The sequence below is a fragment of the Ichthyophthirius multifiliis genome, assembly GCF_000220395.1.
Source record: "Ichthyophthirius multifiliis unplaced genomic scaffold scaff_1120509249735, whole genome shotgun sequence".
NCBI lineage: Eukaryota > Ciliophora > Oligohymenophorea > Hymenostomatida > Ichthyophthirius > Ichthyophthirius multifiliis.
Window position 1 is genome coordinate 1 of NW_004087396.1, and position 14,712 is coordinate 14,712.

The window sequence follows — 14,712 nt, forward strand, 5'->3', positions numbered from 1 at the left end:
CCCCACCCCAACCCCCAACCCCAACCCCAACCCCAACCCCAACCCCAACCCCAACCCCAACCCCAACCCCAACCCCAACCCCAACCCCAACCCCAACCCCAACCCCAACCCCAACCCCTATATCACATCAAAACATCAACCGCAACACAAGAGATATTTTATTAAATATTTAAACATAAAAATTTTTTTAATAATTTTAAATTGAAAATTTGTAATTAATAAATTTTTTATTATATTTATTAAAATAAAATTATTTACAAATTTAATAATATTGATATAAAATTAAATATTATTTTTAAAAGATTAATATTTAAATTTTTTTTTAATCTAAATTATAAATATCAAAATAATTATATTTTGATAAAATTATGTATATATGTAAAAAATTATTTTAAAATAGTCTAATTTAATTTTAAAAAAATTAGAATATTTTTTATAAAAATTATTAATTAAAGATATTTTATTAAATTATTTTATTAAGATTAAATTTTATTTTATTAAATAGATTAAAAAGATTTTTTTATTTTTATATTTTTATAATTAAATATATCTTGAAAAAATAAGGAAATTTTCTCATTGAAAATAACGTAAAAAAAAAATTTTATAAACTTAAATTGAACTTTTTTTTTATTCTGATAAATGATAAAGCAACGTGATAAATTAGATGCGCCAATGTCATGAACCAATATAACGGACCAATGTAAAGGAACAATTTTTTGTGTAAATATGATAAATAAAAATTTATTTATGATAGTATTAAAATTTACCATTTTTATTTAGTTTGTTTAGTATTACTTATTTTATTTATTTGTTTGCTTAATTAATAAAATAAATATATTATTTTTATTTTTTTTTAAAAAAAAAACTTATAAATAAATAAAAAAAGGTCATAATCTATTTTTTCTTACTTTATTTTGATTTTACTAAAAAAAATCTGAATTCATAATATAATTATTTAAAAAAAAATATTTAAAAACATATATATTTAACTTAATAATTTCTGAATTTTAATTATAAATATTTATCAAAATTTATTTAAAGAAAAATATAAACATTTTCTAAATATATTGAAATTATTTTTGTTATTATATTTATTTTCAATTTTATATCATATTTTATTATTATTATTAAAAAAAGTATTCTGGTTTATAATATTTTAAAAATAAATTAATTATAACTATAATTGCGAATGAAGATAAAATAGCAACAGAATAAATATCATAATCGAATACAAGTGTATAAATACTTCCCCATGTCAAAGATACAAAAAAAGAATAAAATAATATTAACCGGCTTATAAAATAGTTATAAAAAACATTTTTTTAATTTCTTTTAAAATACGCATTAATAAAATAAATTATTATCAATATAAATGTTAAATAAAACATTAATTCCAATAATAATAAAAAATGTATTAACAGTAATTAAATCAATAATATTAAATCCTAGCAATATAAAATTTTAACTATATATATCCTATCTTGTTATTAAAACGACTATAAGAATAAAATGGCCTAAAGTGAAAATAATGGTTGCATTCAATAAAAACATAAAAAATGCAAAATCTTTGAATTCTTTGCACAATAAATTTTTTTACTAGCTTTATATATTATTATGTGATTTTTTAAGAAAATTGAAATCATGAAATTTATTATATAAGTTCTATGTGCTTATTTATTTTTTACTTTAACGCATTCTATTAGCATTTTTTATTTGTATAGCATTTAAATTGTTAAAATTTTAAATATTTTCATCAGTTTATAAAAAACTTAATGCGTAGCCTATAAATGCCCCTAAACTTAAGTTATTTTTCTAAAGTGTTTTAAACGATATACGCTTATTACAAAAAAAAAATACTAAATATTGAATAAAGTCCCATGCATAAGTATAAAATAGTTTCTATGATTAATTAAGATTGTGTTTCATCTGTATTTATTTACCATAATGTTGTATATATAATTGTGTATAAGATACATACAATATAGGTTGTAACATAAGCAATGCAATTTATTTTATTTTTAAATTATTAATTTTCTGAATTTTAAATATCAAATAACCAAAACTATTTCATTTAATAAAAAATTATTAAATATTTATATTTAAGGGCTAAAATATATATTTTTAAAAAAATTATAAATAATAATTACAATTTAAACATTTTTGAAAAATTTATAATTAAAAAACAACAAATTGAATTAAACTTGTTTTATTTGCACTAATTTATTTTTAATATTAATTAAAATTTTATTTGATATTAAAAATTATATTAATTTTTTTTTAGTTTATTTAATAAAAAACTGATTATTATTAAAGTATCAGTTTTAAAAAGAAGTACCAACTAGATAGTTTGTAAAATAATTATGTATTTTTTTTTTATCCAATATTTCTAGCATCCTTATCTGTACTAATTTTAATTAAAAACAATACTAAAAATTTCAAATATTCAATTACATTATAAAAAATCTTAAAATCATCTTATTCCATAGAAATCAAATATTATAGAAATGTTTAAATAACAGATTGTAATTATTATTAATAAGCTATAAAAATTAGGATTTTAGCTTAAACAATAAGAAAAGCATCAGCTCCTTTATAATAAGAAACTATTTAAATTTATTTTTATGTTTTTATAAAAATAAATATAGCTTCAAAATCAAATTCAGCTCTTTCTTTACTTTGTAAATACTAATATTTTTGATCTAAATTAGATAAAGCTTAATTTTTTAAAAATAAAATGTACAACTATTATTTTTTATCTAAAAATCATAATTTCTAATTTACCAAGTAATAAACTGAATATTTTTATTCAAAATTACTTATAAAAATATTAGTAGCGCGATTTAATCCTCCATACAGAATAAAAAGGGGATATTCATTATTTTAATTGATATGCTATCTTTTTTATAAAAGAATAATAATATTCAATATATAACCATATTTTTTTGAAATATTATATTCATTATTGGTATAGTTCAGATTGTTCGCTCTTTGAGTAAATATAAATATATGTTGGCTTTCTTAAGAAATATTTATTATTAAAAGTTCATAAATTTGATAAAAATATCATAAATTGCTTTTTAAGGCTTGAGTTCATATTTTTATTTCTTTTTTACTTTTTTGTATCTGCATTTTTTTTTTATTAATAAACATATTTTAATGACTAAATATTAATGTAATATACAGATGTTTTTATATCTATAAAATAAAATTCGATTTAATAAATTAACTTTAAAAAAATACTATTTTATTAAATTAATAATTTTCTTGACTATTTTACATATAGAAATATTTATTTTTAATAACAAAAATTATATTTTTTTTAATAAAATATTTATATTATATAAAAAATAATAGACAAAAAAATATGATAGATGTTTAAACAACCCAAGAAGATATAAAATAAGAAAAAGAAAGTCCCGAAAAATAAATAATATTAACTGAATAAGAAACATAATTGTATATAGAAAACTCTACAAATAAAATCTTGTTTTTATTACTTAATGCATCTTTAAGCTTTGGTGCATTTTACAACAATTCATTCCAATCTTATGTAAAAGAACAAATAATGCATTTTATGAAAATCGATTAATCAGAATATTCCAAATTTATTTCCATTCCAACGATTCCTGTTATTTTTTTACCTATATTAATAGGTCCAGCTTTAAATTATTTCGGGAATAGAAAAGGTATTTTTTGTTTTACATTTACAATGTTTTTGGGTATTTTTTTGTGTTTGATTTCTGTAAATATAGAAAATTTCTATCTATTAATTATAGGAAAAACAATACATAATATTGGTTCGGAGTTAATAGGAATTTCATAAGGTATTATAATATAAAAAAATATGATTTAATTAATAATAATAAGAATAAAAAAATATCTATTTTTTTTAATCTAAAAAAAAAAATAGGTTACTATTATACAAAATGGTTCCATGCAATAAACATTGGAAAAGCATTTACTTTTGGAGTATTTGTAAATAAAATAGCAAGTTCTATTTCTGGAATTATATATCCTTAATTATTTAAAATTACAGGAAACTTAAATTTTGCTTTAGGAATAGGTTTATTTACTTGTATTTTTTCCTTTATAGGAGCTTTGGGAGCTACAAAAATGGATAGAAAAGCTGATTTATAGAATATTTATTTAGTATAAGAATAGAGCATTTTAGAAAAAAATGACCTTAATAAAGATAACAAAAAAAATTTTTTAATTTTTCAGATTTAAAAGACTTTATTTTTATTTATTGGTTATATGTTATTTAAAATGTGATTATGTTTGGATCCTTTTATGGTTTTTTAAACTATTTATAAAGTGTGATTATTTTGAAATTTTATATTAATCAAACTTTAGCAGGACAACTTGTTTCTATCCCATTTTGGATGGCATTTACATCTCCAGTTTTCGGTTATTTAGCAGATTTAAAAGGAAGAAGAATTTTAGGTTTATTAATATCTACCATTTTAGCTTTTTCATCCACTTTATACCTTTATTTACTTCCAAATGGTCATAATATAGCTTTACTTTTTATTGGGTTAATGGTTTTTGGTATTTTTTATAGTTTAATGACAGTATATTTATATCCAACTTTGCCTTTTATTTGTAAATTAAAAAACATTAATGTTGGACTTGGAATTATGTTGTGTTCTAGAAATTTAGGTTTTTTTTTTTAAAAAAATAAATAAATAAATAAAAATATAAAATGCTAGGTTTATGTTTATTAAATTTTATTGGAGGATATATTATGAAAAATGATAATTCGGGATATTAAATGTATTTATTGTTTTATTTCATTATTTTTTTAGTATCTGCTTTAGTGTCAATTTCGATGTATTTTGTTGATTTTAAATAAGGGGGAAGAATTAATTCAAAAAAACCTGAAAAACTTTAATAAAATTGAAATATTTTATTATTCTTGTATATTTTATATTATTTATAGTACATTTATTCAAAAAATGATTTTTAATTTTTATTCAATATAAAAATATTTGAAATAATTTAAATAATGTTAGTTTATTTATTATATTGTAAAAATAATCTTTAAATAAGAAAATAATATTTAAATAGATAAAAACAATAATTATTTAATCAAATTTTAAATTATATTTTTAAATATCAATTACAATTAATTTTTAAATAGCTTATATGTTAATAATTAACATATTATAAAAATACTTAAATATATATTTAAAAAATTTTTTTTAGTTATTTATAGACAAAAAATTATAGATTAAAAAATAAAAAAAAAAATATTAAGATAAATTAAAATTTAAATATTTTAAAATCATAAATTAAAAAAAAAAAAAATTAATATAAATATAATTAATAAAACTAAAAGTTTATGATAGGATTTAATGGCATATAAATATATATTAAAATAAAAAAAAATAAATAAAAAAAAAATCATTTTAAATATAAAATTTAAATATTATATATATAAAAAATAATTAATATTATAAATTATATATATATATATATATATATTTATATATTTATTTATATATATATATAATGTATTAAATAGATTTAATTATATATATTTTTATTTAAAATATTTTAATATAAATATTTATTAATATAATATATTTTTTTTATTATAAGACTATTTAAAATACATATAAAATTATAATTTATTTTAATATATATTTAAATATTTATTATTTTATATTTGAATATTTTTTATTTTAATATATGAATATTATCAAAATGCTTTAAATTCAAAATACATTCTTTTTTTTTATTTTTTTGTATTTTTTATATATTTTAAAATTTTTTTAAAATAGAAAAATTTAATAAATATAAATTACTAAGATATTATTTTTTTTTATATTATATATTTAAAAAAAATAAAAAAATATAAATAAAAAATGTAAAAAATATCAATTATAACCTTATCTCTAATTTATTTATCCTCTTTCGTATTAACTGCAGATCCTGATTAAACTTGCTTTGCTCAGACTGAAAACAAAAAATAATGCGCTTCTACTAGCGCAAATAAAGATGCATGTATAGCCAAAAAATACGGTGTCGTAACTTCTGCAACTAAAGTTTCTCCCCTTTATAAAGAAGACGGATCTGCTACAGATAATTAGAAATTTTAACCTGGAGATTGTGTTGATTGCATGAATATCCCTTTTGCATGTGGAGATGACAGTACAGGATGTACTAAACATGGACATTATAAAATAAAATCTGATACTGATGCAAATTGTGTAGCAACATTTGGAGCTTTACAATTATTCTCTTCTGGTTTATTATTATTAATTTTCGCATAAATTTTGTGATAAAAATAAAAAACTTTGCTTAATATTTTAGTATATTAAGAATAAAAAATATTATATAATAAAAATTAAATATTTAAAATAGAAAAAAAAAATTATATGAATATTAAAAAACAAATATAAATATTTCTATTAAATATCTATAAATATATATTAATAATTTGAAAATATATATATATATATATTGATAGAATTTATTTTATTATTTTTAAAAATTAGTTATTATTTTTTTAATTATAATTTTAATTTAAATATATATATAAATAAATATATTTATTTTTATTAGTTATTATTTTATTTTTTTATTTAATTTATTTAATATTTATAAAATTTTAATATTTATAAAATAATTAAGTAAAAAAAGAATAATTTATTTTTCTATAAATATAATATTTTTATATTAATAAATACAATAAATTAGTTTTATATTTATATATTAAAGGTTAAAGGTTAATAATAATATTTATTATATCATAATAATTTAACATCAAAAGATTCGAATATATTACTTTGTTTGGTTTTTAGTCCGTTATTACCATAATTTTTATAAAAAATATCTTCTTTTTAAAAATTTTATTTATTATTTTTTATATATTTCTATAAAACAACCTAACATTTTTATACATTATTATTTGTAATATTAATATTATTATTATTATTATTATTATTATTATTATTATAAATAATATTATTTATATTTTTTTTATTATTTATAATATCTTTATTGTTTATAATATTATCTTTATTATTAACATTTTTATTTTTATTTCTATTATTTATTTTTTTAATAGGATTAAGTTTGATATTTTAAGTTATTTTAAGTTAATTTTATGTTAATATTTTATCTTTTTTATTATAAATATCTATATAAAAATCTTTTTATTCAAATTTATCTTTTATATTATTTATATTTAAAGATATATTAAAATTGCTTTTTTCTTTATTTTTTATTTTATCTTCTAAAGCATAACTATTACCTCTAGTATTTCTTCTTATTTTAATATTAAATATTATAACAAAAAAAAAATACTTTTATAAATTATTAATTATTTTTGAATTTTAATTTTATGTTATCTTTGAAACTTTATAAGAATAATTATTTAAAATAAATGAATTTTCATGTGAAGTGTTTTATTTTCCTATTTATATAAATAAATAAATATTTAATTTTATAATAATTAATTGTATATTATTAATATATATAAGAAATAAAAATTACAATATATAAATAAATTTGAATGTATAATTTAATTTTTATATTTTTAACCTTATTTTATTTTTTTTGATAAATTTTAATTAAAATAATTAATTTTATTACTTAACTAACTATTATTATTGTTAATAATGTTAGTATTAATATTGTTATTATTATAAAAAGACTAAGATTTAATTTTATTATAAACTTAATTAAAATTAAATTTTTATTTAGTTTATTATTAATAACTATTATAAGTAATGTTATTTAATCCTTTTGTTAAATTAATATTATCGTTAGATATAATATCAGAAGCATTTGAATATAATTTATCTTTCTTTTAATAATAATAATAAGAATTATTATTATTATTATTATTATTATTATTATTATTATTATTATTATTATTTTTATTATAGTTATTTTAATTATTATTATTTTTTTTACAGTTATTATTTGTAATATTATTACTTTTTATAGTTTTTTAAGACTCGTTTTCTTCTTTTCCTACAACTTACACAGTCTAAATTTAATTTTTAGTTTTTTTCAGTATTACTATTTAATTATTATAATTCTTCATTCTTTTCATTACTTTTTATTTTTCATCATTTATTAATTAATTAATTAAATTATATGTAAAATTAAAATCTATATATAAAATATTCAAAAATAATAAAATTTTACTAAATATAAAAATTTACCTTTATTTTGACTATTATATTTTTTCGGTTCAATTAAAGATAAATCAAAACTTTTCGAATTTAAATCTGCCTTAGAAACCCCTCCGTTTCTAACAAATTTTTTTAAAAGTAAAAAATATGATGTTGTTAAATGATTTAATTTATTTGCGTCCAAACTTTAAACCACACTTTCTTTTTCCAAACCTAATTCAGCTTCTAATTATTTTATAATCTCTTAATCAATAGGAATTTGATTAAAACCTATAATAATCCCTGGAGGTATTTAATATTCTCTCTTATTTAGATTAAAAAATTTATGCATTTTAATTTCTTCAAAATTAATTCTTTTCTTAGGATCTATATTTAATATTTTCTAAAGCAAATCTTTAGCATCAAAAGTTACAAAAGAAGGTATTTAATAATCTCCATTTAATATTTTTTTATATAAAGCAGAAGTAGAATCATCTTCGAAAGGCAAATAACCGCATATCAAAGCGAATAAAATTACACCAGAACTCCATATATCTACTTAAGGACATGAATATTTCTTACCTGCTATCATCTAATATTTTTAATTTAAATAAATATATATAAATTAAGCATAAATTTAAAATTATACTTCAGGTGCAGCATAACATGGAGAACCACATGCCGTTTTTAAAAGTTCATTTTTTTTATATGTATTAGAAAGCCCAAAATCAACTATTTTTATACATTTATTATGGTCTAATAGGAGGTTTTCAGGTTTTAAATCTCTATGGACTACTTATAGTTTATGTAAATATTCAATTCCGGCTATTATTTCTTGGAAAAATTTCGATGCTTCTGTTTCTTTTAATCTATTTTAATGAAATTTTATAAAATATATATTTATTTTATATATATAATTTTTTATTTATTTTTTGTCTAAAGATATATGAAATAATATATTTATTAATATTTTTTTATTAAAAATTTTATTTTTGTTTTATAAAATATTTTATAATTTTTCTCGTATTTTTTTTATAAAAAATGCATTTTTTATAAAATATATTATTTTTATTAGAAAAAAAAATTATGTCTTTTTTATATGATTATTAATTGTATATATTTTTATTTAAAACCTTTATTATTCTACTATATATTCAAATAATTCACCTTTAGAGCAGTATTCCATCACTAGAAATATATGAGTTGGTGTTTCTATTATCTTTATTTATTTTTTTAAATCTAAATATTAATTATTCTTTTATATAATATTTTTTAACTTCATATATTTAAATAACTGTAGGATGCCTTATTAATTTTAAAATATGAATTTCTCTTTGAATTCTTTCTACATCGGATATATCAATAATTTTATCTTTTTCTAATATTTTTATTGCTACTAATTCTCCTGTAAATTAATGTATCGCTTCTTTTACTTTTCCAAATGCTCCTATTCCTTTTGTTTTTCCTTTTTTATATTTTAGATTTTTATTTTTTTGTAATTTTTTGTAATTTTTTTTTTTTTCCATAATTTAATTATAAATAATAAAAAAACCTAATATATAATTCCCTAATTATTTGCATTTTTTTTCTTTAGGAAGGCTTTTTAAATTTTCTTGTGTGGGTTACTAACTTTCCATTTTTAGCTAATTTTCTTATTTGCTTTTTATTTTTTTAATTAAATTTATTACTTTTTATTTATTATATTTTTATTTTTTTTTGGTGTTGCTTAATAAAGTTTATGCAATTTTTTTAATAAAAAAACATTAAAATAAATAGTTATTATTAATTAAAAATATATTTTGCGATTTTATAAAATTTATTATTTAATTCTTAGTTAAAATTAATATTATATTATTTTTTTAGTTATATAAATCATTTTTTTTTATTTAATAAACTCTCCCTTTAGAATATAAATAATATTAATTTTAGTTACTATTATGATAATTTAATTTATTACTTTTCAAAATAATTTATTATATAATAAGTAATTAAATATTTATCAGGCATTATATATATATATATTTATATATTAAAACTTTTTTCTTAAAATCTATTCAACAAGAAAATTCTTTTTTATATAATTTAAATAAAAAAGAAATTTATTTATTATTTAATTTACAAAAAATCCTAAAATAATATTAATATGATAATTAAATATTTCATAAAATATATTTAAATTATCATATTTTTTTAAAAAAAATTCTTTTTATAAATTTATTAATAAAAGGTAAAAAATATAAAATTAAAAATATTATATATAATTATAAAAGAATATAATAAAAAATGCTTTTAAAAATAATCCTTATAAATATAATTTTATCACTAATAGCAATATACATATTCATATATTCATTAAAACCTTAAGCAATATCATAAAAAATTCTTGAAAATACAAGCATATCTTAATATTTTCCTAAAAGAATACTCCAAGAAGAAGCTCCAATATATAATCAATACATATACACAGGAACTTGGTAATCATAATCAATCAAAGTAAAAAAATAAAAAATAGATAAAATAAAATTAAATATTATTTTATATAAAGAAAGATATCCTATAATTCAACTATTTAGACTAAAACAAAGGAAATTCATATTTTTTTATTGAATATGAAAATAATATAGCATAAAATATATACATGTATTATTATAATCCTTAATATACAGACGAAAAATTTGTTTTTGCAATTGTTAATTTATCTTAATGTTAACTTTTACTAGATAGGTAAAAACATAAATATATTGATATAAATAAAAATATATTTATAAATATAAATATATATATATTTAGATGGATATGTGTAAAAAATTATGTTAAATGGAAAAAGTATGATAAAAAATATTATAAAGGATCAGGTTATGTATAAAATGCAACTATAATAATAAGAATACAAAATTCCGATATTCCTTAACAAACAACTTTTCTTATATCATTAGAATATTAAAATTAAATAAATTTAAAAGGATAATATTAAGCTTAAACTTCTTCTTCTGCTATGTAAGTTGCACTCTATAATGTTTATATGTCTTTCATAGGACTATTATAATTATTTTGTGTCTGGAAATTTGCAGAATATTTGTAAAGAAATGAAATAAGATCGACTAAATTGTCATTAATTACTATAGGATTTGTAAGTGCAAATGATTGCTATTTAGCACTTTGCCATATTTATTTATCTATTTAAAATACAGTATAAAAAAATATAAATAATAAAATATATTAATAAAGGCATAAAAAAAATTATATTTTTATATTATATATATATTAAGTTTTTTCTACAATATTTTATTATTACGGCGATAATTTATTTTGTTTTGGCTTCTATTTATGATATGAAATTGCTTATAATTATTTGGAAAAATAGATATTATGTTAATTATAATACACCATAAGAAATAAGAAAAGGATTTATACTATTCTATGCTAAATTTTGTAATTTCTTTTTTTTAAATTTTTTTTAAAAAAAAAAAAGATTTAAGCTTGATTGTAATTATACTGTTAAATTATTATTTCTATTTATTTGATATTTATCTTTATTTTTTGCCTCTTTTTATAATTCCATAAATTATACATAATTATATGAAAGGAAATCAGGTCGAATATAATTTCTATTATATTTTTGGAATTCTTTTCTTAAGAGTTATTGAACCTGTAATTTTTATATATTAAAATTTTATTTATACATATTTTAGATTTACATAAGAGGATGTCCAGAAAATATATTTGGATATGCACCACATTATTAATTTTGTATTATTTGGACTTCTTTATTTATTATTTAAGTAATTTATATATTTTTTTTATCATATTTAAAACATAGATATTTTTCATATACTTATAATATAAACTTGGACCGAGATTTTTTATACCAAGAAGATTTAGAGTTTAATATAATTATTTTCATACAGTTAATTTTGAAGACAGTTTAATTAATATAGTATATTAAATAAAAAAAAAAAATATATATACTATTTTTATATAAAATAAATAAGGATGAAGAATGCCCTATATGTATGTCTTTATTAAGTGAAGATCTAGATATTGAAGAATAAGGTGATAGTAATAGAAACAAAAAGAAGAAAAAATTAATAAAGAAAAAAGAAATTATAATAACTTAATGTAACCATAAATATCATGTAGAATGTTTTCGTGAATGGATAAATAATAAACTTGACTGTCCTGTTTGTAGATAACAAATACCACCTCTAGAATGATAATTTTTTAAAATTATAAAAATAAAATTATTACTGTATAATTATATATTATTTATATAATTAAAAAAAATAAATATAAATTATATAAATATATATATATATATATATATATACATTTATATTTTTAATTATAATTATATATATATTATTTTATAATTTTTTTTTTATTATATATAAATTTTATCGCTTTTTTTTTTTAATAATTTTATTTTTTAATCATAAATACATATAAAAACTTTCTTAAAAAGAATTAATAAACAAGATTAACTAAATCAATGCATATTTTATTAATTTTAATTTTAACAAAATACATTAAATTTTTCACTCTTATAATTATATTAAACCTATGAATTACAAATATAAAGTAGTTTTTATTTAGTTTATATACATAAATAATATAATATTTTAATAAAATTTTATATTCGGAAAAATTATAAATCCTTTATAAAATAGAGATTATTTTAAAGGATTAGTAAGAAAGAATGTTTTATTACGTAGTCTAGTATATTTATTATTTAAATTAGCTATTTTAAATCTTTTTTTTACAAATATTTTCTAATGATTATTTTTTATGAAAAGAAAATATTTTTTTTTTTTTTAAAAAAAAAAAAACATAATAAATAATTTATATATATTCTATTATTTTTTATATTTAATTTGTTAATAAATAAACTATATAAATTTAAATAAAATTTTTATATTAACATTATTTATTTATAGTATAAATAAAAATAATATATAGGAAATTATATATTTTAATTAAAAAATATTTATATTTTTATAATTTAATTAATAAATAAATTAACTTATTTTTATCATAAATAAAAAATATTATTTGTTTCTTAAAAATAAAATGGAATATTTATGATATCTGCTTAAAAATGATAATACTGAATTATTTTAATATAAATTAAAAATATAAATAGAAACAGCAAATCAATATTATTAAAGCATATTTATAAAAATTTAATTAAGTTATAATTTTATTAATTAAAAAAAAATTAAATTAAATTTTAAAAAGATAAAATATAAGCACAAATAAAGTTATGATTAAAAATTAATCATATTTTTGTTTTCTATCAAATATAAAAGTTGAAGATTTAACATATTATTTAAATTAAAAAATTATTTTAATATATAAATTAAACAATAAATTGGTTAATTTGAAATAAAGATAAGATAAATAATTAGTATATAAATTCTAATTTTTTTAAAAAATATTAAAATAATTGATAATAAAAAATGACTTTAATATTTCAATAACTAAATTTAATATATAATAATCTGTTTAAAAAATAAATAAAAGTGATTTAGTAATTATTTTTTATAAAATAAACATATTCTTAAAATTAAAAAATATACAAAAATTAAAAATCTAATTAAAAATTTCATTTCTAATATTTGCATGTGGTTTATGACTATAACTTTACTTAATATTTAAGAAAATAATTATAAATTATCTAATTTTTTAAGCATTATTTTTTTATAAAGAGAAAAAACTTAGAACAGATAAATTAAAAATAATTTATAGATTAACAATATTTCAGAGATAGATAAAAAAAGTGTACCTTTTTTAATATATTTATATGATAGATTAGTAAAAGCAATTTAAGTTTAAATAATTTTTTAAAAAATGAAATATTTTTAAATATCTTGTTTCAATAATAAAATTTTAAGAGAAATTTAAAATAATTATTTAAAAAAAAAATTAATTTTACAAAATTAAAACGAAAATATAAAATAGTTTAGATTTTCAATTAAGTAAAAAAATAAATCTGATTTCTCTATTTAAAGTAGTTTATAGAAATAATTAAATATTAAAGAAAAGGGAGTTTTATAATTAGAATTACTTTATTTAATAAATATAATAAAAAAAGGAAATATTAGATATATAATAATTAAAATAAAACAGATATAAAAAAACAATTAATCAATGTATTATAAAAAATAATTAATATTAATTTAAAATAAAATATTGTATATATAATAAGTTGTTTCATAAAAATTAAATAACGTAAAATTGTTTGCCCTATTGATATTTTTTAAAAAAAATATAAACATATTTTAAATGTATTATAAATAATAGAAAGTATATGGATATTAATTTTTATCCTATTTTAATTTTATAAATAAATTTTCATATAATATGAAATTAATATTATATAATTAATTTTCATTTAAGTTCTACATTTAAAACAATAAATTTAAAAATACAAATTTTCATATTTTATTTAAAATAAAAATATTTTTTAAATTATAATTAATTATATATATGTTTTAACAGTAAAAAAATATACTCGATAAAATTATTAAATGTTAGTGAATATAATAAAAATATTAAATATATATATATATATATATATATATATATA

At 15.0% G+C, this 14,712-nt stretch overlaps 5 protein-coding genes across 5 annotated transcripts, besides 31 other annotated features; 4 read left to right on the forward strand and 1 right to left on the reverse strand. All coding sequences in view use genetic code 6, as the record gives it.

The window, feature by feature from the left end:
- Positions 1–118: a microsatellite.
- A 302-nt stretch (positions 119–420) lies between these two features.
- Positions 421–480: a microsatellite.
- Positions 453–485: a microsatellite.
- Positions 463–501: a microsatellite.
- Positions 502–2,497: 1,996 nt separating this feature from the next.
- IMG5_027630 (hypothetical protein) lies at positions 2,498–3,102 on the forward strand (the record flags this gene model as incomplete). The annotated part of the gene is made up of 1 exon (XM_004039257.1): positions 2,498–3,102. A coding segment is annotated over one exon (390 nt), but the record flags the coding sequence as incomplete, so codon positions are not given.
- A 262-nt stretch (positions 3,103–3,364) lies between these two features.
- IMG5_027640 (major facilitator superfamily protein, putative) lies at positions 3,365–4,876 on the forward strand (the record flags this gene model as incomplete). The annotated part of the gene is made up of 2 exons (XM_004039258.1): positions 3,365–3,824; positions 3,911–4,876. 2 exons carry the CDS (start codon positions 3,365–3,367, stop codon positions 4,270–4,272), a joined length of 822 nt encoding a protein of 273 aa, XP_004039306.1. The 3' UTR covers positions 4,273–4,876.
- Positions 4,877–5,375: 499 nt separating this feature from the next.
- Positions 5,376–5,402: a microsatellite.
- Positions 5,403–5,461: 59 nt separating this feature from the next.
- Positions 5,462–5,511: a microsatellite.
- Positions 5,464–5,540: a microsatellite.
- Positions 5,468–5,540: a microsatellite.
- Positions 5,526–5,589: a microsatellite.
- Positions 5,537–5,590: a microsatellite.
- Positions 5,591–5,641: 51 nt separating this feature from the next.
- Positions 5,642–5,687: a microsatellite.
- Positions 5,650–5,700: a microsatellite.
- Positions 5,701–5,865: 165 nt separating this feature from the next.
- IMG5_027650 (hypothetical protein) lies at positions 5,866–6,286 on the forward strand. Its single transcript, XM_004039259.1, has one exon. The coding sequence runs from the start codon at positions 5,868–5,870 to the stop codon at positions 6,282–6,284; it is 417 nt and encodes a 138-aa protein (XP_004039307.1). The 5' UTR covers positions 5,866–5,867; the 3' UTR covers positions 6,285–6,286.
- A 30-nt stretch (positions 6,287–6,316) lies between these two features.
- Positions 6,317–6,349: a microsatellite.
- Positions 6,331–6,370: a microsatellite.
- Positions 6,371–6,595: 225 nt separating this feature from the next.
- Positions 6,596–6,629: a microsatellite.
- Positions 6,630–6,652: 23 nt separating this feature from the next.
- Positions 6,653–6,691: a microsatellite.
- Positions 6,692–6,905: 214 nt separating this feature from the next.
- Positions 6,906–6,992: a microsatellite.
- Positions 6,968–7,031: a microsatellite.
- Positions 7,032–7,085: 54 nt separating this feature from the next.
- Positions 7,086–7,119: a microsatellite.
- Positions 7,120–7,784: 665 nt separating this feature from the next.
- Positions 7,785–9,652, reverse strand: IMG5_027660 (protein kinase domain protein; the record flags this gene model as incomplete). Its single annotated transcript, XM_004039260.1, has 6 exons — positions 7,785–7,813; positions 7,924–7,999; positions 8,161–8,718; positions 8,776–8,995; positions 9,260–9,345; positions 9,404–9,652. 6 exons carry the CDS (start codon positions 9,650–9,652, stop codon positions 7,785–7,787), a joined length of 1,218 nt encoding a protein of 405 aa, XP_004039308.1.
- Positions 7,835–7,915: a microsatellite.
- Positions 7,836–7,933: a microsatellite.
- Positions 8,099–8,137: a microsatellite.
- Positions 8,144–8,177: a microsatellite.
- Positions 9,094–9,139: a microsatellite.
- Positions 9,614–9,642: a microsatellite.
- Positions 9,616–9,641: a microsatellite.
- Positions 9,653–9,805: 153 nt separating the features above from the next.
- Positions 9,806–9,838: a microsatellite.
- A 516-nt stretch (positions 9,839–10,354) lies between these two features.
- Positions 10,355–10,406: a microsatellite.
- A 3-nt stretch (positions 10,407–10,409) lies between these two features.
- On the forward strand, positions 10,410–12,123 carry IMG5_027670 (zinc finger protein, putative; the record flags this gene model as incomplete). Its single annotated transcript, XM_004039261.1, has 8 exons — positions 10,410–10,619; positions 10,672–10,850; positions 10,917–11,316; positions 11,396–11,558; positions 11,599–11,777; positions 11,819–11,908; positions 11,947–12,049; positions 12,119–12,123. 8 exons carry the CDS (start codon positions 10,410–10,412, stop codon positions 12,121–12,123), a joined length of 1,329 nt encoding a protein of 442 aa, XP_004039309.1.
- Positions 10,861–10,911: a microsatellite.
- A 298-nt stretch (positions 12,124–12,421) lies between the features above and the next one.
- Positions 12,422–12,486: a microsatellite.
- Positions 12,487–14,681: 2,195 nt separating this feature from the next.
- Positions 14,682–14,712: a microsatellite.